At 38.2% G+C, this 25,280-nt stretch overlaps 1 protein-coding gene across 8 annotated transcripts; it reads left to right on the top strand.

Moving 5' to 3' along the window:
- The first annotated feature begins 27 nt into the window (after nucleotides 1-27).
- On the top strand, nucleotides 28-24,469 carry pms1 (PMS1 homolog 1, mismatch repair system component). 8 transcript variants are annotated; one of them, XM_085136105.1, is made up of 13 exons: nucleotides 28-120; nucleotides 1,268-1,414; nucleotides 1,718-1,900; nucleotides 1,996-2,098; nucleotides 2,663-2,826; nucleotides 9,210-9,326; nucleotides 11,787-11,909; nucleotides 12,019-12,165; nucleotides 12,269-13,041; nucleotides 17,454-17,912; nucleotides 18,061-18,191; nucleotides 21,855-22,015; nucleotides 22,101-24,469. In XM_085136105.1, the coding sequence occupies exons 2-13, from the start codon at nucleotides 1,283-1,285 to the stop codon at nucleotides 22,299-22,301; spliced, it is 2,694 nt and encodes an 897-aa protein (XP_084992231.1). In that variant the 5' UTR covers nucleotides 28-120; nucleotides 1,268-1,282; the 3' UTR covers nucleotides 22,302-24,469. The 8 variants fall into 8 exon arrangements, with proteins under 8 accessions (XP_084992231.1, XP_084992238.1, XP_084992237.1 ...); XM_085136111.1 differs by having other exon boundaries at nucleotides 39-120; nucleotides 1,271-1,414; XM_085136107.1 differs by having other exon boundaries at nucleotides 61-176.
- The last annotated feature ends 811 nt before the right edge of the window (nucleotides 24,470-25,280 follow it).

Here is a 25,280-nt window from a genome sequence, read left to right as displayed (position 1 = left end):
CGCCTACGGCTGACTTATAGCCAATCAATATGCAGCGAAGGGGGCGGGAAAATAGTAACTTCCGCCTGTGGTTCTCCGTGTCTGTTGTTATGAACGATTGAAGCAGAGAAGCTGTTTTATGTTAGTATTATTTAGCCGCTTTATTGAGCTAATTATTTAATGGCTTTGTAACATCTGTACGTAAGTTTGAACTAAAATTGAAATTTAATTCTGAGCTAGCAAGTCTAAGCAGCTTAAAGGAGGTGTGGAGAGCAGTTAGCTAGTCTTAAAGTACTATATAGAATATATCTTAGTGCTGTTGCTTTTTTGACTGCCTTTACTGGTAAATTATTGTTAGCTGTGATCACTAATTCATCGATATAAAAGGACGTTTTCATGTATCAAGAGCAGCCAATTTTACAAAACGTAAATACTATTTCTTTAATCAGCAGCAGTAAACGAGTATTTCTGGCAGAAGCGCCTGAAAAGTTAAGGATTCCGTCTACAGTCATCAAGGCAGAGTTGTTAATTAATGTAGATAAAATGTCCCCTTGAAATATCTGCTCTTATTTCATGTTTAGATTTTAACTGCAGGAGGGTCCACTGAAGCTGGTTCAGCGTTTCTTTGGGTTTCATGTAGAGAAGTTAAGAGACTGAACTCATAAACACTTACATGGGATGGCCCGCTGTGTTTGAGCAGGCAGCTAAAATAAAGACTGGAGGTGTAAGAAGTTAGGGAGTAACCTGCAGGTTTCTGGGTTGAGATTTTTGTACAGGATTCCTGATTTTTAAAAATCACATAAATACAATAAATCTAATTAGTGACTTCAATAAACTAAAAAAGTTTGAATCATGCATGCCCCTAATTCACAGTGAGTGTCGATAAACTGAAGAATATTCTTGTACTGTACTGTACACTGAAAGAAAGGGAAATACGTGGGCATGTTTTTCTTTATATGTTTGTGTACAATTTTATGAACTTGTCCACCCCACTTCAGTGCAGATTGCATGTATTTGATAAGCTTAAAGCAGTCTGACACCACTGAAAATGTGGATAACCAAGATCATATAAATATTACATTTAATAAAATTGGTCAGAGCACACAAATCCCCTTTCGGGGGACATCCAGGATAATACTCTGCCGAATCAAATATGTGGTGTTACCCACTATTGCAAGGGATCAAAAGAAAGATCAGAAGCACGTTCATAAGGGCTATCCCTTGGCCAGCTATTCTCCTATTATTCTTGTGACTAGATGTGCCACTAAATCCAGATGTTTCACCTTAGCAGATAACTGAAGTCATGAAACAGCTGCCCCCGGACACTGTGCGTCTGCTGTCCAGCTCCCAGGTCATTACCTCTGTGGTGAATGTTGTCAAAGAGCTGATCGAGAATTCCCTGGATGCTGGAGCTTCAAGCATTGATGTTAAACTGGTAAAGTACTTAATTACAGCTAATGTTACAGGGGGAAAAAAATAATTTATTTAAAAATTTGCAGAAGTAAATGCAGTAACCAGTCTGATTTCCTCCAGTTAATTACCCCTGTTAGTGTATTTTGCTTGAATTTATAATCATATTTATTTAACATTAATGATGCAATGATTATGAATAATGATGTGAGTGGAAATAAATCATTAATATTAGAGCATTTTGACTGCTGCTGCAGTCACTGTTCAGATCGTAACAGCTTTGAGTTTGATTTCCCTTCATGTTGCACTAACGTTATTGACATTTTAGGAAAATTTTGGCCTGGACCGCATAGAGGTTCGTGATAACGGGCAAGGAATCAAAGCTGTAGATACTCCTGTGATGGCTGTGAGACATTTCACCTCAAAGATCTGCAGACATGAAGACCTGGAGCATCTGGAAACGTATGGCTTCAGAGGGGAGGCGCTGGGTTCCATTTGCGCCGTGGCTGAGGTGTTCTGTTAAGACTCAAACACTCGTGCTGTGTAAATTACTGCCGCTGACAGCTCAATGTGGCTAAACTGAAGTTTTGTGTCATTTCCCTTCAGGTGGCTGTTACCACAAAGACAGAGGAGGATAAAATCAGCACCCAGTACACGATGGACTTGACAGGGAAAATTGTTTCCCAAAAGCCGTCTCATTTAGGTCAAGGTACGGCACAGACAGCAGAGCAACAAGGAAAGCTTCCTTTTTAAAAAATATCTAAAAAAAGAAAATGAAGTTGCTTCAGATATGAGGGCAGAATTTTAACTTCCAGTTTATTTTGAAATTAATTGATTAGTGCATGTATTGATTAACTTGAGTACATTTGTTTATTGTGTGTTAAATTGGAAAATGCAAGTCTGCGTCCATAACTGCAAAACATACTAGATTTACAATTACACAAATACTCTGTTTAGTTACTCTATTTATTGTTTAATTGTATAAAATGTCCTTTAATGATGGAATAATAAAACAGGAATATAAATCAATGGACAACTTTAATAAAGGTAAAAAAAATACAAGAACAAGTGAAAACAAATGTCAGTTTACATCAGTTTTTAAGCTTACTTTAGATATAATTTTAGGCTATTTTTGGTGTGTTAATACATTTAGTATTTTATTTATGTACATACTTTTAATTTTTGCAATTTCTTTGTCTGCCATATTATCAACTCTAATTGTTGCATGAAAATATAATTTTAGGTCACCTACTCTGTTCTGTTTCTTTTGCAGGGACAACAGTGAGTGTAATGAAACTTTTTAAGAACCTTCCAGTGAGACGTCAGTGTTTCTCTTCTACCAAGAAGTGCAAAGAGGAGCTGAAGAAGGTGCAGGATCTGCTGATGGCCTACGCCATTATCAAACCGGAGCTGAGACTCATGCTCGTTCACAATAAGGTCAGTAACTCCTTCACACAACTTCACACAAGAAGAGAAATAAACATTACTTATATACAACCTTTAAAAACAAAGTGCCGGTACATACAGGCAAGGCAGAGCACACACCAGATGTTAAAGTAATAAAAAAAAAAACCCCACAAAAAATGCAAATAAAAATACAATGAAAAAGAAAGATTGATGAAAGAAGAAAAACAGCAACATAGTTTTATATACCAAGACAAATTAAAACTGTTAAGTAAAGTAGCTTAATAAAATATATAAAAAATAACAGAATAAAATAGGTCTAAATAAGATAAGATAAGATCGGATAACTCTTTATTGTCATTGCACATTCATACATAATACAATAGTACAATGAAATTGAAAAACTGTCCCACGTCGGCACTACACACAACACAGTAACTTAAGTAATAAAAAGAAGAATAAGTGTATGCTTATTGCACATTGTTATTATTGCACCTTATTATTATTACAATTAAACAGAAAAAAGAAAGATGTATTTAATGAATAAAAATCAAAATATAATGCAATAAAGAACTTAAGGTATTGTATTTTAGTAAGCCTGTCCAATAAGTGGCGCAGATGGTGGTAGAGGGTGGTATTTGACTCCTCCATCTACTGATGGAGGAGTCAAATTTGAAGCTTGATTCAAACAGCAAACTTATGAATTCTCAAGTAACGTGGATGCATTCCCATAGCTGGCAGTTCAAAACTAAGACCACAGAAATAGTAACATTGCACTTTTCCCTCATAGTCACACCACATTACTCTTTACTGCTTTACTGGAGATTAATGTCACACGCAAGTTTGGCCAGGAAGTGATTAAGACGCTTATACAAGTAAAGATGGAGATGAGTATCAGTCATATTCCACTGTGGTTACAAAAAAACACAACACCTTTGTATACAAGCACCCTGATTTAAAGCTTTAGCTTGATGCAACCACTAGGTGTCCGCCTTAGCCTTCAGATGACATTCCCTTTAGCTGAAAATCCCCTTCAGTTTTTTATATATTAATATGGCATGTATGTGTGATGGGACTATAGATGCAACTAGCTGCTGTATCTGCAACTCTTTCACTTTATTTGTGACCATGTATAGAGTGTGAGAGTGGTTGTGTGTGTGAGAGAGACCATGTTTACATATCTTAGTAGCGACCAAAAATTGGAAATCTACTATGCTTGTGGGGACCAACAGCCCTTATGGGGACAAAATCCCCATAAGTCTCCATAAGTTTGAAGGCATTTTTGAGACTAGAAATGTGGTTTTAGTGTCAGGGTTAGAATTAGGTTACGGTTAGGTGTAGGCTAAGGATTAGGATTAGGCATTCATTTTTTGATGGTTAGGGTTAGTGGCTAGGGAAAGCATTATGTCAGTTAGATGTCCCCACAAAGATATGAAAACACGGCATGTGTGTGTTGTTGTTTACCTTTTTTATACACAGGTCTCTATTGATAAAGAGTTCTCTTTCTCAGTAAGACAGACTGATTAAATTAAGGATTTGAAAATAAATGTACTGTTTTGTAGCCATCTTGATAATACTGACATGTATCAAGACTCTGAAAACCTCTTTAGGATTACATACTGTTAGATTGTCAGTTAGTTAAGTTGTCTTCACTATTTTGATTAATGCCATTACTATCCCTCCTCCTACTGTATCTGGGGGGTGCAAAGACAATGCAATGCATTAAGTAATATTTTTTAGTTTTAATGCACAAGTGTATTTTTTTTATTGAGTAGTACATTGGTCCATTTTGGGGGATTAACAAAAATCAAACAACAAATTGATTAAATACTGGAAGAGAGAGCTAAGTAATAAAGCCATTACACTCTTTTTTCCATCCAGATTTCCTTACAGCTGTAAGATGTTCGGGCATCTTTTGCCCTTTGTCCTTGTGGTTGTGTCCTCAGATGTGTAAACGGACAATTACAGGAAAATATTGAGAAGCTTGGCCGACCTGTTTGAAGACAGAAATTGTCTCTGGCCTCCTGCTGGTTTCTCGTCAGTGCTAATGCAAGTCGGTGAGCTGTGAAATTGTTAACGTGTGATGGAAAATCTTCATTTAGCTTCTACAGGCGCTCCAGAAACACTAAAGATTTTATCAAGGCGAGAAAGACAAACCGAAACACTGCAAGACTAGTGAACATTTTCTACATTTAGGTTGATAAAAATTTCACTCATTAATAAATAAACTTAAAATAAAAACATGCAAAAGAATATATTTGATTCCAGTAAGGTTCAAACAGCCGAGTTTAAACAGAAACAGCTCAAGCTTTGATTAATTGCCATATTATTGTTTATGTTCGTCCTTTTTGGTTCTAGTAATGTCAGAAAATCTTAACGTATCTCTTTTGAATGACTTATTTTGTACGATTTATTGTACTTTTTCTTAAAGAGAAAGAAAAGAGATTTTGATCCGTGTTGGCATCAAGGTACATAAATAAGTAAAATAGTCCAAAACCAAAAGATACTAGAGAAATGGTGACAAAAAATAAATGAAAATAATAAAAACGTCACATCTGAGAAACTCGAACCTCAATCTTTTGTTCTGAAATGTTTGATTGAGAATCTTTAAACAGGATTAGATGATGTACAATAAAACCTGCAGACATTTTACAAATACTTGTGATGCAACAGTCTGTCAGATGGTGATCAAAATAGTATAATTAATGCAACTAATTGCTGAAACAAAACCTCTGTGAATGGCAAACACACAACAGAGATGTCTAACAATTTAATGGGAGCATGTTCTGGATATTTGAGGATCTTTTAGTGCTAAATGTCATTGAGAGAGCTCTAATATTTGTTTGATTGATTGGTTTGTTTGGTAGCTAGATTACGTAAACATTTATGAAGAGATTTGCTTTAAATTTCGACCAGAAGTGGGGCTTTTAGAGTCAATCTGGATCTGAATTTAGGGATTTTTTGGAAGGTCTGTTTTACCTGTGCAGTTAATTGAATTTTAATTTCAGCTATATTTTTACCCTCCACCTTTTACTGAAAGAAGATAATATAGATCAAAACATTATTGTGCCACATTCAGTTTTCCAATCATTTTCTCGCTTTAGCTTTTAGCACATTATTTTCCTTTCCTTTTCCCCCAATCACAAAATTCCAGATTCACTCCCTCCCACTAGCCTGCAGCAGATTTACTGCATTCATGTAGTGTTGAGTTTATTTAGTTGAATTACAATTAAAGCTCATGGAAGTCTAATAATAATACATTAATGCTTTTATTTATTTTTCAAAGTTTAATAAATCCACTGTTGTTTTCTGAGAATGATTGTGTTAAACAATCATAATATCGATTCTCATTTCATTCCTAGTACAAAGGCTCTGATGTTTTTGTATGTCATTCCCTGCACTGTCTGTGTCTTATCAGGGTTATTGTCTCACTCTTATCTACGGCTGTTTTGTTTTTGGGGTTTTTTGCATTAAGAAAAATTACTGTAATTGCCAGAGTTACCAAAATAATTGTGATTGATATTTACTTTAATCAGGTAGCAGCCCTGATTGCAAAATACTTTGCGTCATCACTTCACAAATGCATATAACATTTAAAAAACATGTGAAATTTCATCTTGATTTTCTCAAGAAAACTCACAAATTAATCCAGATCCAGGGACTGAATTCATGTGCCTCTGGATTCACAGCATCCAGAGGCACAAGTGCATCCATGACCATTACAGCATGATGTAGCAGACATCATTGTTTGGGCTTGCAGAGAATGCTATAGTTCAAATTACTTTAAGAGCAAACATCGATGCTCTGAGAGGCGTGAATCCCTAACATGTGTTGCCATTTGTTTGGCTCTTTTAGCAAATGGTAGCAATTTGATTGTTGGATGAGTTTGGCTAACACAAGCTTAACTGAACATAAATAACATGTGTACTTAAGTAATGTATCATCTTTCACAATGTCTAATGTCATTTAATTAACTGTGAAGAGATGGATCATAAATAAACACTGACCTAACAACAGTCATTAATTCTCATTAGTTATATTCAGGTTGCATGTTTTCCAGCGTGAAAAACTGAAAAGTAAAACGAAGTCATTTTGTGGGATTTTTAGTTTTAGACCAGAGACGTGTTTGGTCTTTTTTTAATATAATTTAGAAGTGTACCGGTTTAGATATTTATTAATTTATTACCCAAATTTGGAAAGGCCTGTGTACCAGTAAAAAAAAAGGTGACCATTTTTAAATAAAGTAAGATAACATGGAGAAATAGAGTAAAATACTATTTCAACTATTTCAAAACATAAAATGTCCCAAAAGACAAGAAGATTTTTTCAAGTAAAATTGTAAATAAAACATCAAAAAAGAAATAAAAACACAAGAAAATAAATCAGAATACATAGTTTAGTAAGTCAAGCAAAATAAAACATCTTAATTGGGAACTAAAGGGGACAATAAAATATGATTAAAAAATTATTAAAAAATGGCTTAAATAGGTAAAGGTATGACAACATGGAACAAAACTCTTGGTTCTCATATATAGACTCAGTATTTTTAATGTATGATGACAATATGTCAGAAAAATATGATCCAAAAAGCACTATATGCAGTTTTTGGACAAGGATGTTTTTCTTTTTTGGAGCTTTGCCTCTGTACACATTACATTGTATGAAGGGAAAATGAGGATTTAAGAAAAGTATTGGAACAGGTGAGGCCTATTCCCTCATTATCTCATGACAGTCTAAAAAGACCAAATATCTGAAAGTATTCTAAGTGCTTGCATTTGGTAGCTTTTTACTGGAACTGCCAATATAAGATCCAATGAGATGCTAATGAATGAAGTCATCGATAGGCTGAAAAACCAAAATCAATCTATTAGAGAGAACAAAAGCTATAGAAGTGGCTAATACACCAGCCAGCCCAACAACACCGAAAAGGCTGAAAGATTACAGAAGACAAGTGTGGTTGAGCACAGAATAATTTCTATGGTTAAGAAATACAATTTCACAACATCGTACGAAGTCAAGAAGGTTAGATGAGGAGGTGGATGTATCATTTGACACAAAGTCAAAGTCTACAATCAAGAGATGTTTTCATGGATGGAAATACAGAGGGTTCACAATAAAGTGCAAACCAGTGGTTACATTCAAGACCAGGAAATAAATAAAAAGTAAATTAAAAAGAAATATTGCATGTTCCTGTAGTAGTGGAGCAGAGTCCTGGAGAAAGTGCTGCTTTCTGTGAATAGAGTGGTCAGGAGTATCCGGAATGCAGAAGAGTTTGTTGTGTGATCTCTGGTCACCACAACTCCAAATTTAAGCTATTTTTACTTGTTTCATTACATAGACATTTTCGTCTCTTACCCATCAGGCACCCCAACACAAATACAGCTGACTGTGGCTGCAATTTGGGTGATTATAATGCCTGAGTTAAGTTGCTGATCGCAGCTACGGACTTGACCTCGGCTTCAGTTTCAGGCTGCAGCTAGTTTGTACACAGAAGTGCGTAGGTGGTGCAGGTCAGGGAAGGGAGCACACGACCACCATATAGCTTTCGTAGAAATCAATTTGGAGGTCGTCAGAGGAGGGTACTGAACCCATTTTGTGCAATCAGCACTTAGTTGCCCCCTATCCTTTATCTCCAGCTCTGCCATTTGGCTTGTGTCATGTTTCATAGTTTCTTCAGGAACTGTTTACAGGAGTTATTCGTTTACAGGTGCCAACTTGTACATTTAATATCTGAGACATGTCCTGCAACACAGTGTGTGCTTTTAGAAAATCAACACCCAGGAGATAAATTCACTGGTAGACACATAGTGATGTTAACATATTTTGCACCTAAAATATTTTCTGAACTGTGGTACTGCTGAAAATACAGCATTGAGTTATTTTCTTGATTACTTATTTGAAAAATTTACACATTTAGAAATTTATGTGAAGAAATCTTTTTAAATGTATTAATTTTTTATAATTTTTGTCCAAGCTTTAATTACTACATTATGTTAAACGTTTTCACAGCATTAGGGGGTTTATACAGTGTGATTGTCGATGAAATGACTACCATTGGACAACCTGCAACTTGGCCCTGCAAGACTACTCATGTGAAATTAACTACAAATCCCTGTTTCATTACTCTTTATTGTTTGGCTATATTGTTATGTGCATATATGTGTATTTTACCAAAGGTTCCTTTGTTTCTTCTTTTCCTACTTTTTTCTGACCTTTTTGAGTCTCAGCCCTGACAGAAATTCAGTTTTATAGAAAAGTCCAAAACACAGACTTTAGCACTTAAAAAATATCAAAACACTTTAAAAATGTGTCACATCGAAAATTAAATTGTCAAATCTAAGTCAAAGCTAATAAATAAAAACTGTAATAACCTTGACGAGGACTCATGGAGGTGGACGGGTGTCATTTCGTTCCAGGTGGTCCTTTGGCAGAAGGCCAAAGTGGCCGATAACAGAAGCGCCCTCCTCGCCACGCTGGGGCCCGGTGCTATTGCCAACTTGATCCCTTGCCACCATCACCAGGAGCAACCGGAGGTTAGTTAAGGGGAAGCTGTAGAAACTGGAGAAAAGCTGAGCGATTCTGCAAGATGAACACAAACGGTTGTTAACCCTTTTGTGTCCCAAATTCACATTTTAATATTGCAACAAAAGAGATGGCATGAAGTGCACAGAACCCTGACGGACGATTGTCATGAGTTCAGATCTGCACACTGCCCCTGTCCCGCCTCAAGCGCACACATCTACTCATTGCTTGAACCTCATGCTGCTTCTCCTGTGGCCCCGTTGCCCTTCATTACGCAGACGTTTGTGTTCGAAAAGCACAATTTCCCCTCGCTCACCTTGAAAGCTTGATGTCAACAAACACATCCAGATCAGTTAAAATATTGTGTAACATTGCAGCATGCATAACAGGACTTCTCAGAGTCAGTGTTGCTAATGTTATGCAACACTAGCGCTCAAAAACCTAAGAAAATATTTGAAAACAAGTTAAAAATAACCAGATCTGCACTGGTGATGATTAATGATTACGACCTTAGGACCTTAGGCTTAGCTGCCAATACTACATTTAATGCCTGGATATGATGGATAATTTCTGCAGAGCAAATGGGAGCATGCACGTTATACTCGATTGTGAGCTAATAACCTCATCATGAACGCCTGGTCTCAAGCCAGCAAATGTGGTCAGTTGGTGGCTGGCCAACAATTTCTTTGCCCTTTTCTCTTGAGTTCTTTCCTGATGAGGGCTGAGTGATTTTTGTTAGCTAAGCTTTGCTCTGCAGATTGTAATTGAATTACCGTCGAGCTGTAACTTTCTGCTTGGTCACGGTAGGTGTCATGTGGCTCCTACCTGCTGTCAGGCTCCAAACTAATCTATTCTGACAGATATGGAGCAGCCCTTTTCACCCTGTTTCTCTCTCATTTTCCCCTTTGTTGTTGTTATTTTCCTGCTTGGTGCCCGGTTATGAGAACAACCTTTCACCTTTTCCTCTTACTCCCCGTAGCAATGAAAGGGAACTTTTCTCCACCTTGTCCCTAAGAACAAAGCTTCAGTGATCAAGGGGACCGGGTTGACAATTTCTCCAGCCTCGCTAGGGGAGAGCTGTAAGAGCTGTTCCTCTGCAGAACAAAATGTGACACTCTTTTTGCCAGCTTGACTACACATAGCCAAGGCCCTTTAGGGCCAGAGGTGCCATTCGTACACTCATAAAGTGACCCTAATGAGCAGAAATGGAGAAACGCATGTGTGCCCTGACCTGAAACAGCAGTTCATTTATTAACTTCATTGGCGTGCGCTGCTGCTAATAATGAGCCTGAGACCATGTGGAAACAAGCATAGCTGTTGATCTGCTGAACATTAATAGTTTTCCATAATTTCTTACTAGCTTGCATTCATAATGGAGTTTTAAGTACAGTTGTTGAGGTTTATGCTGAGTCGTCGATTTTAGCTCATTAGGACCCCCTCTGGCATGATTTTGGGTGAAAGGTCATCATGTATGATGCTGAGTTTTAATGGGAAAATGCTGAACACCAGAAACAGGCCTGCATGTAGAAGAGGGAACCTTGGTCCTCTTTTATGAGTCTGATCATTTTAACCCGTAAAATATCATAACCTTAATATATGGACAACAGAATTGTGCAGAATTAGAGAGACGAAATGGAAATGTGGCTTTAGTGCTCCTCTGGCACAGTGTGAGGAGAGACTTTATAAAAAGTGAAGCCAATGTCTTAAACCTGGTTGGTCTTACCTTCACCTGGCCACAAGCAATAGATGGCTGAAAGAATAAGATGGCAAAAGTGAGGTTCCTCTAAAGGGAACTCAGAGTAGAGTCACTGCTCCTCCGCACTGAAAAGAGCCAGATGACGTGGTTCAGGCATCTGACCACTTAGCATTGTAAACCCCCTTTAGGTGAGGTGTTTCTAACATGTCCAAAGACATGTATAAGATCTTGGGGCAGACCAGTGATACACTGGAGAGATTATGTATCTCATCTAATAATAATAATGGATTGCATTTATATAACGCTTTTCGGGACCCCTCAAAGCGCTTTACAATACCACTATTCATTCACTCTCACATTCATACACTGGTGAAGGCAAGCTACAGTTGTAGCCACAGCTGCTCTGGGGCAGACTGACAGAGGCGAGGCTGCCATATCGCGCCATCGGCCCCTCTGGCCATCACCAGTAGGCAGTAGGTGAAGTGTCTTGCCCAAGGACACAACGACCGAGACTGTCTGAGCCGGGGCTCGAACCGGCAACCTTCCGATTACAAGACGAACACCCAATAATCTAATCTAATGGGAAGAGCAAGATCTTTATTTGGCCTGCTGTACATCCTATACAAGCGGTGGAAAATAGATGAATGATGTTATAGTGCTTTTGTTTCTTTTTGGATTTTTATTCCTGTTTGACTTATTTCTAGTTTTTAATGCATGGCATACCTTTTCTTATTAGCCTTCTTTGTGTTGGATAACTAATTTTTCTTTTTCTCAGATTCTTTTGGAGGGCTTTTTCCCAAAGCCTGGAGCTGATTACTCCTCTACGAGCACATCTAACCCTGACAAAACATTTATATTTGTCAACAACCGGCCAGTCCAGCACAAAGAAATAATGAAGGTAGACTCATTTTGAATAAAACAATCAATAAATACATTTTTATGGATTAAAAACTTTTTTTGTTTATTTGTTTCTCTGCAAATTTTATTTTTTTGTGATTGGCCATCAGCTGTTGCGTCAGCACTATACTGCTCAGTATGCAGACGACCAAGCCAGAAATCGATATCCCACCCTTATGCTTAAAATTTCTGTTCCACCTTCATCGGTGGACGTTAATCTGACGCCAGACAAGACTCAGGTTCTTCTTCATAACAAGGTAACCACAAAGCTCAAACTTATTTAAAGTGAGTTGCAGTTTATTTGTTTGGCTGTAGAGATTCCTGAGGAAGGAAATTGACCTTTTGTCATCTGTTTTTTAGGAGACTGTATTGACTGCAGTAGAGGCATTGCTGGTTTCTCTCTATGGATTTCGGCCTAACGCTGATCTCCCAGCTGACAAACACCTCAGCTCTGAGCCATTTCCTTCGCCATCTAGTCCTTTGCAGGCTGACAGTGAACGAAATGCAGAGAATAGTCACAGCAATGATAGCGTCCCCAGAGATGGACCCAAACAATCGAGTGCTGACACCTCGCTGGACCACCAGGCCTCAAACTGCAGCTCCTCTTCTTCTATAGCAGATGACTGGATTGTAAACCAGATTCCAGCTGATCTTGAGTCTAACTTTTCTCTTTATGATGATGAAATGTCTCAGATGGTGACAAAGCCAGCAAGCAAATCCCCGGAGAGACTTGTGGACAATAAAATGACAGCTGCAACTATAAGCAAAGTCCAAATTTCAGCTGAGGACTGGAGCCGGGGGACCGCTCTTACTGACCCGGTATCAGGAGAACCCCTGCAGCCTGTCATAATTCATCAACCTACAAAGCAGAATCACTCTGTCCCAGATGAGGCCAAGAGTGAGAGCAGCTCAAGCAAAAAGACATTAAATGCCATCACGGAGAAGCGAGCTGCCCTGACAGCGTATGACATGATCAGCAACCGCACCATGAGGGCACCGCTGTCTCCTGTCGCTATTTTTGAGAAGGAAGCCAGAGCCGAGGTCCTGAGAGAGAAACCCACAGCCAGCCTGCAGGACATCAGCGTCGCTATCCACGAGAGGTGGAAAAATCTGAGGGAGGAAGACCGTAAGAAGTGAGTTTCCAGACCTTCACCTTTCTGAGTTTCCATCTCTTGTTATTTGCAAGGCAGAGATGGAAGAGAGGAAAGTCTGACCTGCCATTTGCATGTGAGAGGCCTGCTGTGGAAATGTTATTGATACAAGCTGTATTTCTAATTTCCACACAACTTTGCCTAATAGGGGGTGAGGTAACATAGATTTCCGTAGTGCAACAGGTATTCCTAATGATGATATGTCCGCTCTTGGTCTGTCCAGAGGGTCACATCTCATTTATATTTAAATTTGGCAAATTAAAGCTTCGAGTTTGTTTTCTCTTTCCATGCATATCTACTAAACACAGGCATTAACTATTGATTTAATTTATACTCACTGATATAAACTCCTGTTCACTCAATTTTAATTAGAGACCATTTCCAGACTCGCACATGTCCCTTTGTCCACTTAAAAATCTCACCTACACTTACACCGCATAAGTGGCATGAGGACTGACACATAGTTGGCTAGTCAAGGGCAGACTTGGCGCAGCACACATGGAGGTAATGAGCATTTGTGTTTGACCCCGGCTCCCCTCAGAGTCAAAGGATTGGCATTAATGAAGGTTAGATGAGGACGGATATATTAAAATAAATAAACAGAAAAAAAAAGCAAATGTTTAGATATTATTCTTGAATTTGAAAGGATAATACACAAAAAGATGAAAAAAATTGCCTTAGCTCTTACCTCTCTTTGCAGTCCCTGGCCAGTTATGCGCATTATTTGATAAGCTATAAAATATAAGTACCTGTCAGCAAGATACAAGATATAAGAAGATAATCTCATTAAATATTCATCCAAAAAGGGTTAAAATACTTGCACACTACATTTCCAAAAGTATTCACTCATCCAAATCATTGAAAACGGGTGTTCCAGTCACTTCCATGGCCACAGGTGTATAAAATCAAGCAGACTGCTTCCGAAAACATTTGTGAAAGAATGGGTCACTCTTAGGAGCTCAGTGAATTTTAGCTTGGTACCACGATAGGATGTAACCTGTGCTACAAGTCCAGTCGTGAAATTGCCTCGCAACTAAATAATCCACAGTAATCTGTTAGTGGTATTATAACAAAGTGCAAGTGATTGGGAACAGCAGCAACTTAGCCACAAAGTGGTAGAAAACATAAAACCATAGAGCAGATGCTGAGGGGCATAAAGCACAGAGGTTACCAACTTTCTACCAAGCCAAACGCTACAGACCTCCAAGCTTCATATGGCCTTCAGATTAGCTCGTCTGCCTTGACATGTGCATAGAGGGCTTCATGGAAAAGGTTTTCATGGCTAAGGAGCTGCAGCCAAGCCTTACATTACCAAACACAAGTGTCAGATGCAATGCTGTAAAGCACGGTACCACTGGACTCTAGAGCATTGGAGACATGTTCTTTGTAGTGATGAACACTTCTCTGTCTGGCAATCTGATGGATGAGTCTTGGTTTGCTGGTTGCCAGGAGACGGTACTTGTCTGACTGGCATTGTGTCAAGTGTAAAGTTTGGTAGAGGGGGGGATTGTGGTGTGGGGTTGTTTTTCAGAAGTTGGGTTCAGCCCCATAGTTCCAGTGAAAAGAACTCTTAATGCTTCATAATACATTTTGGACAATTTCGTGCTCCCAACTTTGTGGGAATAGTTTGGAGATGGTCACTTCCTGCTCCAACATGACTGCACACCAGTGCACAAAGCAAGGTCCATAAAGACATGGATGACTGAGTTTGGTGAGGAAGAACTTGACTGGCCTTGCCAGAGTCCTGACTTCAACCCAATAGAACACCTTTGGGGTGAATAAGAGCAGAGACTGAGCCAGGCCTTCTCAACCAACATCAGTGTCTTATCACACAAATGTGTTTCTGGAAGAATTTCCAAAAATTCCTTTGTCCTTCAATCTGGGTTCCTCTACCAGGGGCTTGGGGACTTGAGTGTCTAGGGCAGTATCTTTACTGTTCCTGGGACTATGCTTTTTTGGACATCTCATTCCTGGAATCTGTTGGAGCCACTCTCCCAGTTTGGGGGTCACTCTCCCATTCATTTTCCTCCTTAACTGGAGTTGCTTTCAAAGTAACTTTCCAACAGTTCCCTATTATCATCCCATGCCAGCTTATGCCATAGCCTTGTTCCAAAAGCACACTTTTCATCAGTATATCCTGGTTCCTGACCCAGACCTTATTAATCCGGGTGATGTCTGAGCTAGCGTGGCTTCAGTTACAAGTCTCTTATCATGTTCCAAAGTAGCCTTGAGTAGCATGGCAAGTCCTAGCCTGGGGAACCCTTACTGGATGCATTCCCTGGCCGGGATTTAAACCCTTAAGCTATTATTGACCTATTGTTCCAGTGACGGTAATATTGGTAAAATAGTTTGAACGTGTGCAGTACTTTTCAGTCATTTGTCATTTTGTCATTAGTGACTTAGAAACTGTCCCAGACGCACTGGTACATGTCAGAATTTGATTTCTAACTGCTGAGGTACTACATTACACTGTGTTGCAAACATTTGAACCCAATTATGTAAGATTGCTGCATACCAATTTAAAGTAATTGCAAGGTTGGAAAGTGTGTATCAGCAGATTATAGGATCTTTTAATAAGGTATGGAAGAGCATATGGAAAATGACATCTGTTCAGACTTGTGTTTCACTGTACTGCTGTCTTAACCTGTGAAATACTGTGAAATAAGATAACTCTGCACCTTTCACTTAAGTGGCACGCTAACATGAATTTGTGAAACATGCTATTTAAATAATGAGGTGGTAAAGCATCAGACCTAATGCTCAGATGCAGTATATGGAAACAGGAGTTTAAAATTACTATCTGGTTAAGGAAAGCACCCAATGTACCCTGGTGTCAACTTCTCAACATGATCTCTGGGAACAAAGTGGTCCTCGTGATGTAATTTATAACCCCATTAAAAAAATCCTTGAGATGCTGTGTACATTGTAAAGAAAAGCAGATTACAGTGATTTGCGAAAATATACATCATTTTGAATGAATTGACAAGCAACAAAAAAAAGACTTAGTGTGTTATGCTAAAAAAAGGAAATACAAATTTTTTTTAAATGAAATATCTCAGAGCTGGTTAGGTGAATTCCTAATGTCATTGGTAAGTTTTTCAGAAGATCGGAGCTGCTCTGTAAGAATGTGTGGGCAAAAAATTTTTCTTAGCATTTATTTCGGGCTTTCATCGCTTACAGTATGTGGTATTTCTCAAAGACTGAGAGAGAGGCTGGGATCCCAAAGAAGCTGACTGTTTGACCAGTTCACCACTCTTTAATAGTTCAATAGTAGTAGTAGTAGTTAATAGTAGGCAAATAGTTCAAGAATTAATTTTCTTCTTGAGAGAAAATCTCCTCCCGAGAGAGATCATAGGTAATTTTTATCTTATTTTTATCTTTATATGGATAAATTTTAACTGACTTTTATGGAAGAAGTGGTGAACTGTGTTCACTGACCCTGTTTTTTACTGAGCATGTGCAGTGATTTCCACCACACGTCTGATTTTAATGATGTACTTTCCAAAGGCTGAATACTGTGAACATTTGGTACTGTTTTTTTAGTTTTGCTCCTTGCAGAGATTTCACTATATCCGGCTGAAAGCTCCAGCTGCTGAAGTGTTGAATCTGGCACACAAAGTACAAAATATTCCGATTGACAGAGCACAGTTTTTGAGCTTTTTACAGTCTGTTATGTTAGTTTTGCAGCCTTTTTTTCAGATAAAGACATTATCTACAACCTTCTTTATAACAGCAAAGTAGTGTCTCTTTGTAACCACAGTAAATTGTTTAATATCAAAAACCGAGACAGAATATTGTTCAAATTGCACTTCTTCTTCTCTGTTTTGTAAATGAATGGTTCAGAATCCAGACTTCATTACATGTACAGCTGTTCCAGATAATGATTTTACTGGTCTGGCCAGCTTGAGATTAAACTGGCTTGGTTTGGTCATGAGCAGAATGAGTCTGACATCACTGCTCTGCATTTCCATCTTTTATGATATTATTAACTGTATATGACCCAAAAAGGTTTTTTGTTGTTGTTTTATTCATCAGGAAAAGTTATTTCTAATTAGTTGAACTCATTAACAATCTGTGGATACTCCCTTAAATACTTCTGAAAGACCTATCTGCTCAGGGATGCTTTTAAAAAACAAACAGAACAAAAAAAACCCAACCTGTACCTCATTAGTTGTGAGATACTCCACCACCTCTTTTACAGTCTTCTGTTTGCCCCATCCCAACTTTTCAATGTTTGACATGTTTTTCCACTATGTTCAACTAAAAATACACGTTTATGCTTATCTCATTTCATTCTCTTTGTTTCATTTATGCACACTTTTTAGAAAAGAGTTTTAGATTTAATAGCAGAAACAGCCATAACTACCATTACAAGGCTTGGTTTAACTCTGCAGGTATGAAGAGAAGGCAAAAAAACACCTGGAACATCATGAACAAAGGACTAAGTTGGCCTCAGCTGAGGGCCCCAGAGAGCCTGGTGTGAGGAGCCATATGCAGGGTCAGAAACGTAAGGCCCCGCTGTCCAACCAGCAGCTGCTGGACGAGCTCTTCGCCGCTCAGCCTCAGAAGAAGATGAAGAACCCTGCTCCTAAGCCCTCACAGCCCCTCCCCTGCAGCGTGGCTGCTCTGCGGCTGCAGCTTCAGCGCCTCTCATCCCAGAGCAGCGCAGCGCCGCAGGGCCTCCGTCTTGTAAACCGGCTGGCCTCTCGGAGCGCCTGGGTCATTTTATGTGGTCAGAGGCTCATGTTGTTAAACCCATTTCGAGTGGAGGAAGCTTTGCTGTTTAAGAGACTTCTAGAGAATAATATACTTCCAGCAGCGAGTCTGCAGAACCCTATACAGTTAACAGATGGGTAACGTATCACTCACGTTTCACCAGCAAAGTGCACAGCCAGTTTCTTTGTATAAATGTATGCACATATATGAGAGCTAAGTACAAAAGAAGCATTTTTACCTTTGTTTTTTGTATGTATGTTAAAATCTTCTTTTTCTCTTTTTTAGAAGCCTTGGAGGGGCTGAATACACAGAGGCTTTGTGCAGCATGGAGAAACAAAGCCCGGAGCTGAATGGAGCCGCCTTCTTTTCTGATCCTAGGCTTGTGGCAAATGGTTTTAAAGTCAAACTCACTCCAGGTACAAAGAATAAATCCAGGAAAAGTTGCTTGATATTATTTTATGAGAATATTACCACAGAAAACCACTCAGGTACTCTGGCTTCTGTTAAAAAGAGAGATTAATTTTATTCTTTGAACAGCTTGGAAAAAATAAACCAACACATATCAACTTTAAGGTTTCATCAAAGTCTGACAAATCCAATCAGCCTGAAATAAATACCACTCCTGGCAATCTACCAACATAACCCATAGAGGGCGCTAAAAATAAAAGCAGAAGCTCCACAGAATTCAAATTAGAAGAACAAATCATGAGGATGATGATAAAATTCAATAATATTAATCTCCAGGCTACATGAGGAAAATGTAAATATTGCAAACAAAAAGTCCACTAAGTAAACAAGTTGTGTGCAAGAAGTTTCTTGTTTTGTGACTCGTGCTTTTGTTAATGTCATAGTTCAGCAGTTAGAAATGTCAAACCTACAGTCCCCGTAACGGGATTACAGGCAATTATGTCTGACAGAGTTTCTCTGTGTCGGATTAGCTGTGGGTAAAATGAAAAACACCCAGTCTTTCACAAGGTTGTTTATCATGTTAAACAATATCAAAATCAAGTCTCAACACTTGGAAGTGGTCCTGATATTCAAATAGTATCTAAACTAATTTTCAGTGGTTACTGAGACCTAACAATAATGTTTTTAAAAGTATTTTCCTTCCCTCTGGAAGTTTTATTTCTACCACCACCTTTTCTGTTGTAGAAACCTCACGTTTTAGTTTCTATTCAGGTATGTTTGAGTGCCTCTCTTCTAATGTGTCTGATATAAATACTGAAAATACTTCATCAAAAACATAATTGTGTTTCATTCAGTTCAATTCATTCTGGATTTTAAAGTCGAGCCAGTGAAGAGAAGCCAGTATAGGAGAATAATTCTTTCTCTTTCTAGTCCCTGTCACTACTCTTGCTAAAGCATTTTGGATCAACTGAAGGCTTTTTAGGAAGCTTTCAGGACATCCTGATAATAATAAGTTATAGTAGTCCAGCCTAAAAGTAATCAATGCATTGACTAGTTTTTCACCCTTACTCTGCGACAGAAAGCAGTCCTACATGTTTGTTTATTATGAATTTTGAAGGACATATCCTGATCAAAAGTGACTCCAAGGTTCTTCACGGTGTTACTGGAAGCCAAGGAAATACTATCCATTGGTTTTAACCAAGTATCGGCTTAAAATCTTGTTTCTAAGATTTTCTGGGTCGAGAACAATAACCTCAATTTTATCTCATTGTAGAAGCAGAAAATTTGAGGTCATCCAGGTCTTTATATCTTTAAAACATTCCTGCAGCTTAACTAGTTGGTGTGTGCTATCTAGCGTCATAGATAGATAAAGTTGGGTATCATCTGCATAGTAATGAAATTGTATGCTGTGCCTTCTAATGATACTGTTTACATTACACAGATAGATTCTGTGTAATGTAAAAAAAATTGGTCCTAGAACCCTGTGGAACTCCATAATTAACCTTAGTGTGTGAAGAAGACTCTGTTTAGCTTGAGTTGCTGAGACAGCTGGGTCAAATGATAGCTTTTTAAGTTATGGTTTAATTAGTGAATTACTAAAGGTCTGTAGTAAGTAATCCAGTAATAGATGGACTGATCATATTTAAGACTAAAACAGTAATTAATGGTAGGACTTCTTTGGGCAGTCTTGTAGAAATGGGGTCTAGGAGACGCGTTGATGATTAGGAGAAAGTAATCACTGAAGTTAACTCAGAAAAATGAATCAGAGAGAAATGGTTTACCATACATCTATGAGATGGTTACAAATAATTTAATCTCTGATGGCTAAAATGTTATTTGTGAATAAATTCATGAAGAGTTCTGACTCTTTGTCAGCCTGGCTACAGTGGTGAAAAAAACCTAGGGTTCTTATTTTCTTGAATCTGATGAATAGTAAGATGTTCTAGCTTTATGGAGGATTTTATTGTAGAGCAACAAACTATTTTTCCAAACTAAATGATGATCTTCTAAATTAGTAAGATGCCATTTCCACTCCAGCTTACAAGTTATCTGGTTTAAGGTGCACATTTGAGAGTTATACCAGAGGGTCAGTTACTTCTGATTTGAGGTTTTCTTTTATTAGTTTCCTGGCCAAGACAAACAACAGTACAGTCAATGGTGGTTGCGTAGACTAGTAAGGCACACAAAAATACATAATAGTATACCAAATGTGTACTACAAGCATACTAAATGTAAAGGCGATAAACTGCAAAATACAAAAACTACCAAAATCGATGAGTAATCTTATTGACACTGAAAACATCAGTGTAAGTCTTTATATTGGGGCAAAAAACAGGGTTATTAATATTCAAAAAGAACATTTGGCTGAATATTACTTTAGCTTCTGCCTCCACATCACCTAAACTCACCTTAAATTCCTTCAGTAAGACCAGCTCCTAAAATGTTGCTCGTCAAGAGTTGCTCCCTGCTGGCTATTGGAAAGACTGCAGGTTTAAGGCATGTCAGTGTTGACTTTACTTTTTAGACACAGAATGTTTATATTTTATTTTATATCCAGGCTGTAGTTCAAGTCTATGGGGTCTTGTTTAAGGCAGTAGATGAATTTAGCATCAGCACCAAGCCCAACTATAGGATAAATATTGTTTTGAACTGTAAATCATTCAGAGCTACTCTAATAGAGACCAAGAATAAAAATGTGGACCTGTAAATGAGCGAAAGAAATGAGACTATTAAATAATACTACGAAAATTTATCCCAGCAAATGTTTAAACATGATGTCAGAGTAAAGTAGAATGACTTCCTCAGTTAAACCTCGTTCATCCATGCTTTGATGTTACCTCTTCAATATTTGCCTGCAGAGGGTATACAATGTCCTGTGAGTATTGGTTGTTTTTGTTGCTGGAATGGTTCACCTCAGTTGACATTGGCTCTCTGCCCGACAGCATGGTCTCACAGTAGGTTTGTACCCCAGTGTGCAGGTGATGAGAATGGTTGCCCTTTAAAAAATTCCAGGAATTTTCATTTGGCACTGCCAGCCTCTGTGGGTGTGCTTGGACTGAAGGCAGCGGTGCATGTAAGATGTTTTCAGTGCACGAAATCTGCTGAGTTTCTTTTGTTTTTGTTATATTCTTGAAAATATCCTCCAAAACTTATAATTGTATAAGGTATACTGTATAATTTTTCTGATATTTTAAATTAAATCTGAATATAAAGTAAATGTGTTACTGCCATAGGTAAGTTTATTGTTTTAAGCTATTATTTTTATATAAATATTTAATAGAATAGAGAATGATTTGAACCTTGCAGTATTTCTCTGCACAGATATTTCAAATTGTCCCTGGCTCTCTGGGTTTGTTCTTTTTTTTTTTTTTACCATCCAAAGTTGTGTATTAAAAATAATAAATTGTGCATGATTCGCAGTATTTCCTCGTGAAATGAGAAGCCATCATTCTTCCACCGTACAAGACAGCTTCCTTCCAGTCTGCTGGGGCTTCTATTAGTCATTTAACACTTGTTGGGTTCAATATTGAGGAGGCCCTATTTGGCCCTCTGCTTGTTTGACTTGGTCAACAGTTCGGCTGTAAACCACAATATTTATTTATTATTCTTTCCTGGAGATAGTACTAGCGTCTGGAGTATATTAATCCTTGTTTTCTGCTTATTTTGGCCAGGCGTCACATCAGCCGAGAGACATCTGGAAGTGACAGCAATGGCAGACTGTGTGCCTTTCCTCGGTGTGGAGGACCTCAGGGAGATCCTGACTGCAGTTCTTCACAAGAAAGCCAGAACTGTGCGGGAGTGTAGGCCATTGAAAGTCACAAACTATCTACAAGTGAGAGCTGCTCTGAGTACAAAATGAACACAGCATCACGATGATATTTTTGCTGTTTAATTTAATTTGAATTTTTCCCTCACAGGGTGAAGCAGTCCGACTTACCCGACAGCTGCCTACAAATTTATCTAGAGAAGATGTGAAGGAAACCCTCCTGCGGATGGAACAGCAGCTGGGTGGCGCCAACCACACCTGCATCCATGGACGCCCTTTTCTTCAGCACCTAACTGACATTCCTACGACAGAACAGGAAGTGAAGGCTTTGCTGAGACCTTTAGAGCTCTAACAAACTGACAATATCTATAAAATTGCTGTTTTGTTATAATGTAGATGAGTGTTCTCAATTTGTTATAATCAGAATACATAAAATAAACATATTTTTCCCAATTTCTGGGCTTTGTGCAATCATGAAATGTGTTTTTTGAAACTTGTATTGTTGGTTTTGTTAATAACACGATTTGATTAGACTCAGAACTGCTATAAAAAGAAATTCAGCATATAATGTGGTCTCTAATTTCCACAGAGCCTCAAAAAAATAGGGTGATGCTTTGGTGGAAGAACCGAGATTAGACTGGCTCAGAAGTTCTTGATGACAGGTAAACAGGTAATGTTCTCACAATATCAAAATTCTTTTTGTATAAGGCTGTAAACATGTTTATGCTGTTATGTTGGACATTTTAACATGGGAGTCTATGGAATTGACTCAATTTGGAAATAATAATAATAATGATGGATTGCATTTATATAGCGCTTTTCGAGACCCTCAAAGCACTTTACAATTCCACTATTCATTCATTCTCACACTGGTGGAGGCAAGCTACTATTGTAGCCACAGCTTCCCTGGGGCAGACTGATAGAAGCAAGGCTGCCACATCGTGCCATCGGCCCCTCTGGCCATCACCAGTAGGCAGTAGGTGAAGTGTCTTGCCCAAGGACACAACAACCGAAACTGTCCGAGCCGGGGCTCAAACCGGCAACCTTTCGATTGCAAGACGAACTGCCAACTCTTGAGCCACAATCGCCCAGGGGAGTCAATGAATGGCATTGACTCCCAAAGTGAGTCTGAAGTGGCTGTTAGGGTTTGGCCAATTCCCATGACAACCACAATTCCATGTTGACCTAAATTTCATCTCTGGAGTTTGTTGTTCATCAGACCAGCTGATATGTTTCCAAGTTGGTTAAAAGCAAATTGTCATCCACTGTCTTTGGGTGGGTCAGCAAAACCAACAACAGAACAACAAAAACACATTAAAAACACACAAAATGTAAAAGCCCAGCATTGTAACAATATTGAAGGGTTAAGAATATTTGAAATATAAGTTAAATCATGACAATCAGCTATTATGTTATCTTTAGCCAAAACCGAGGAGGCTCTCTTTCAAAACTACACCGTCCAATCACCGCAGATACCATAGTCCTAAGGCGGGATTCACATTAATATTTTTTAGACCATAGAACTTTGTATGGGGTTACTTCATGGTCTAAGGAGCTTGGAAAGGGGGTTACTTCATGCATTGCTGCATTGAACCGCTTTGCACTTAAAAGTTGTAAAAAGTAAATCAACTTTGAAGGCATCAGCAAATGAAATCACACTTATTTAAATGGTTCAGCACATCCAAAAGCTAGTCAAATACTGTTATGAAAATATCCTGACAGAGAAAAGTTGTTGCTTGCACAGTTAGGAATCAAATTAAAGAAGTTGATCATTGCCATGAATAATCAGCTTGGTGTGCATCAAGTTGGTAACAGGCAGCTAGCTAGACTAATGCTAACTGCTTGGTTTTTGCACTATTATGATCAGACATGTGATTTTTGTCTAGGGGTGTTTCCACTGAGATGAGAATTTAAAAACAAACCACTTAAGAAGCTTATAAAGTATATTAATGTAATGCCTTTGCAAAGAGGAACTATCATGTGTTACTTATATATTATAAATTTGATGGATGGAACTAAACAAATTGGTGAATGATAGATACAAAAAAATACATAGTGCCTGAAAAATTGAGAGATGGATGAATAGTTAAAAGATAGATAGCATTAGATTTGTGAATAGTACAAAGTGGGTGATGGATGGATGGATACATGGATAGTACACAATAGATAGATGATAGCTAGATGAATAGTACCAGATAGAAAGTATCGGATATATCTATGGATGGATGGATGGATAGATGAATAAATAGATTGATACATATGGTATCTGATGTACAGATTGTTTGTGCCAGACAGACAGGCAGTACCAGATGGATGGATGGATAATACCAGATAAATAGATATATATCGATAGAACCAAATAGATGGGTAGTACTAGATAAATAAATGGATAGATGAATAGTACCAGATATAGTACCAGATTGATTGTACCAAGTAGTACCAATAAATAGACACGTTTCAAGCAGGCAGATGGGCAAATAAGTAGATAGATCTGTGCTACTATTAACCCCAGAAGCTCTAATCATCTGCTGTTGAAAACTTCTATTTATGACAAGTAGGAATATAGAAGAAAGCTTGCATAAAAGGGTACCTTTGACTATAATGCTGTTTTCAGTCAAAGAGACTCCACTATGATCCAGTATAGGATAAATGTGCATTATTGTGAACTTTAAATCATGCACAGCTACTCTACTAGAATCCAACTATAAGGTAGTTAGGTGGAAATGAACAGATTAAGTCCACTTAAATAAAAGTGAGCCAGTCTTTGCTGCATGGTCAAGAGACTAACAAGTGAAAAAGGAATGTAGTAGCAATAATGGTTGATATGCTTAAAGGAAGACAACCCTTTCTCTGACATTTTGGTTTAGTTGGCCAATTTCTCACAGATTATGCATTATCTAAACAGCAGCCTTCAAACTGTAGAGTGACATCTGACCTCCTAACTTGATTTCTGTCCAAAAGCCACAGTATCTTACTCTCCCTAAGCCTCATTGTGGCACCATTGGAATGGGCATTGGCACTGCAGAGAGGAGTACTGTGCCAGCTACTACCCATAATTCTTTTTCCTCAATTAGTGCTGGCCGCTCAGCCTTTAGTATTGACAGATAGTTGTATATTATCCCTGGCTGCATTAAATGCTTCAGAGATTTGCACTGTAATTTCAACCACAAAGTTTAGCAAATCCTTCACACTGTGCTAACGTGTAGTGGTGCCACTTCCTAAAGACATTAGCATATTATGCCTTGCTTAACGTTTAGCATGGGGAAATTAAAGTGTGCCAGAAAGGAGAGGAATGATGGGAGTCAAAATCTAAAAGTATATTGTTTATAGT

Source organism: Neolamprologus multifasciatus, chromosome 16, assembly GCF_963576455.1.
Source record: "Neolamprologus multifasciatus chromosome 16, fNeoMul1.2, whole genome shotgun sequence".
NCBI lineage: Eukaryota > Metazoa > Chordata > Actinopteri > Cichliformes > Cichlidae > Neolamprologus > Neolamprologus multifasciatus.
Note: the sequence above shows the minus strand (reverse complement) of the source record. Positions and strands in the feature narration are given on the sequence as shown.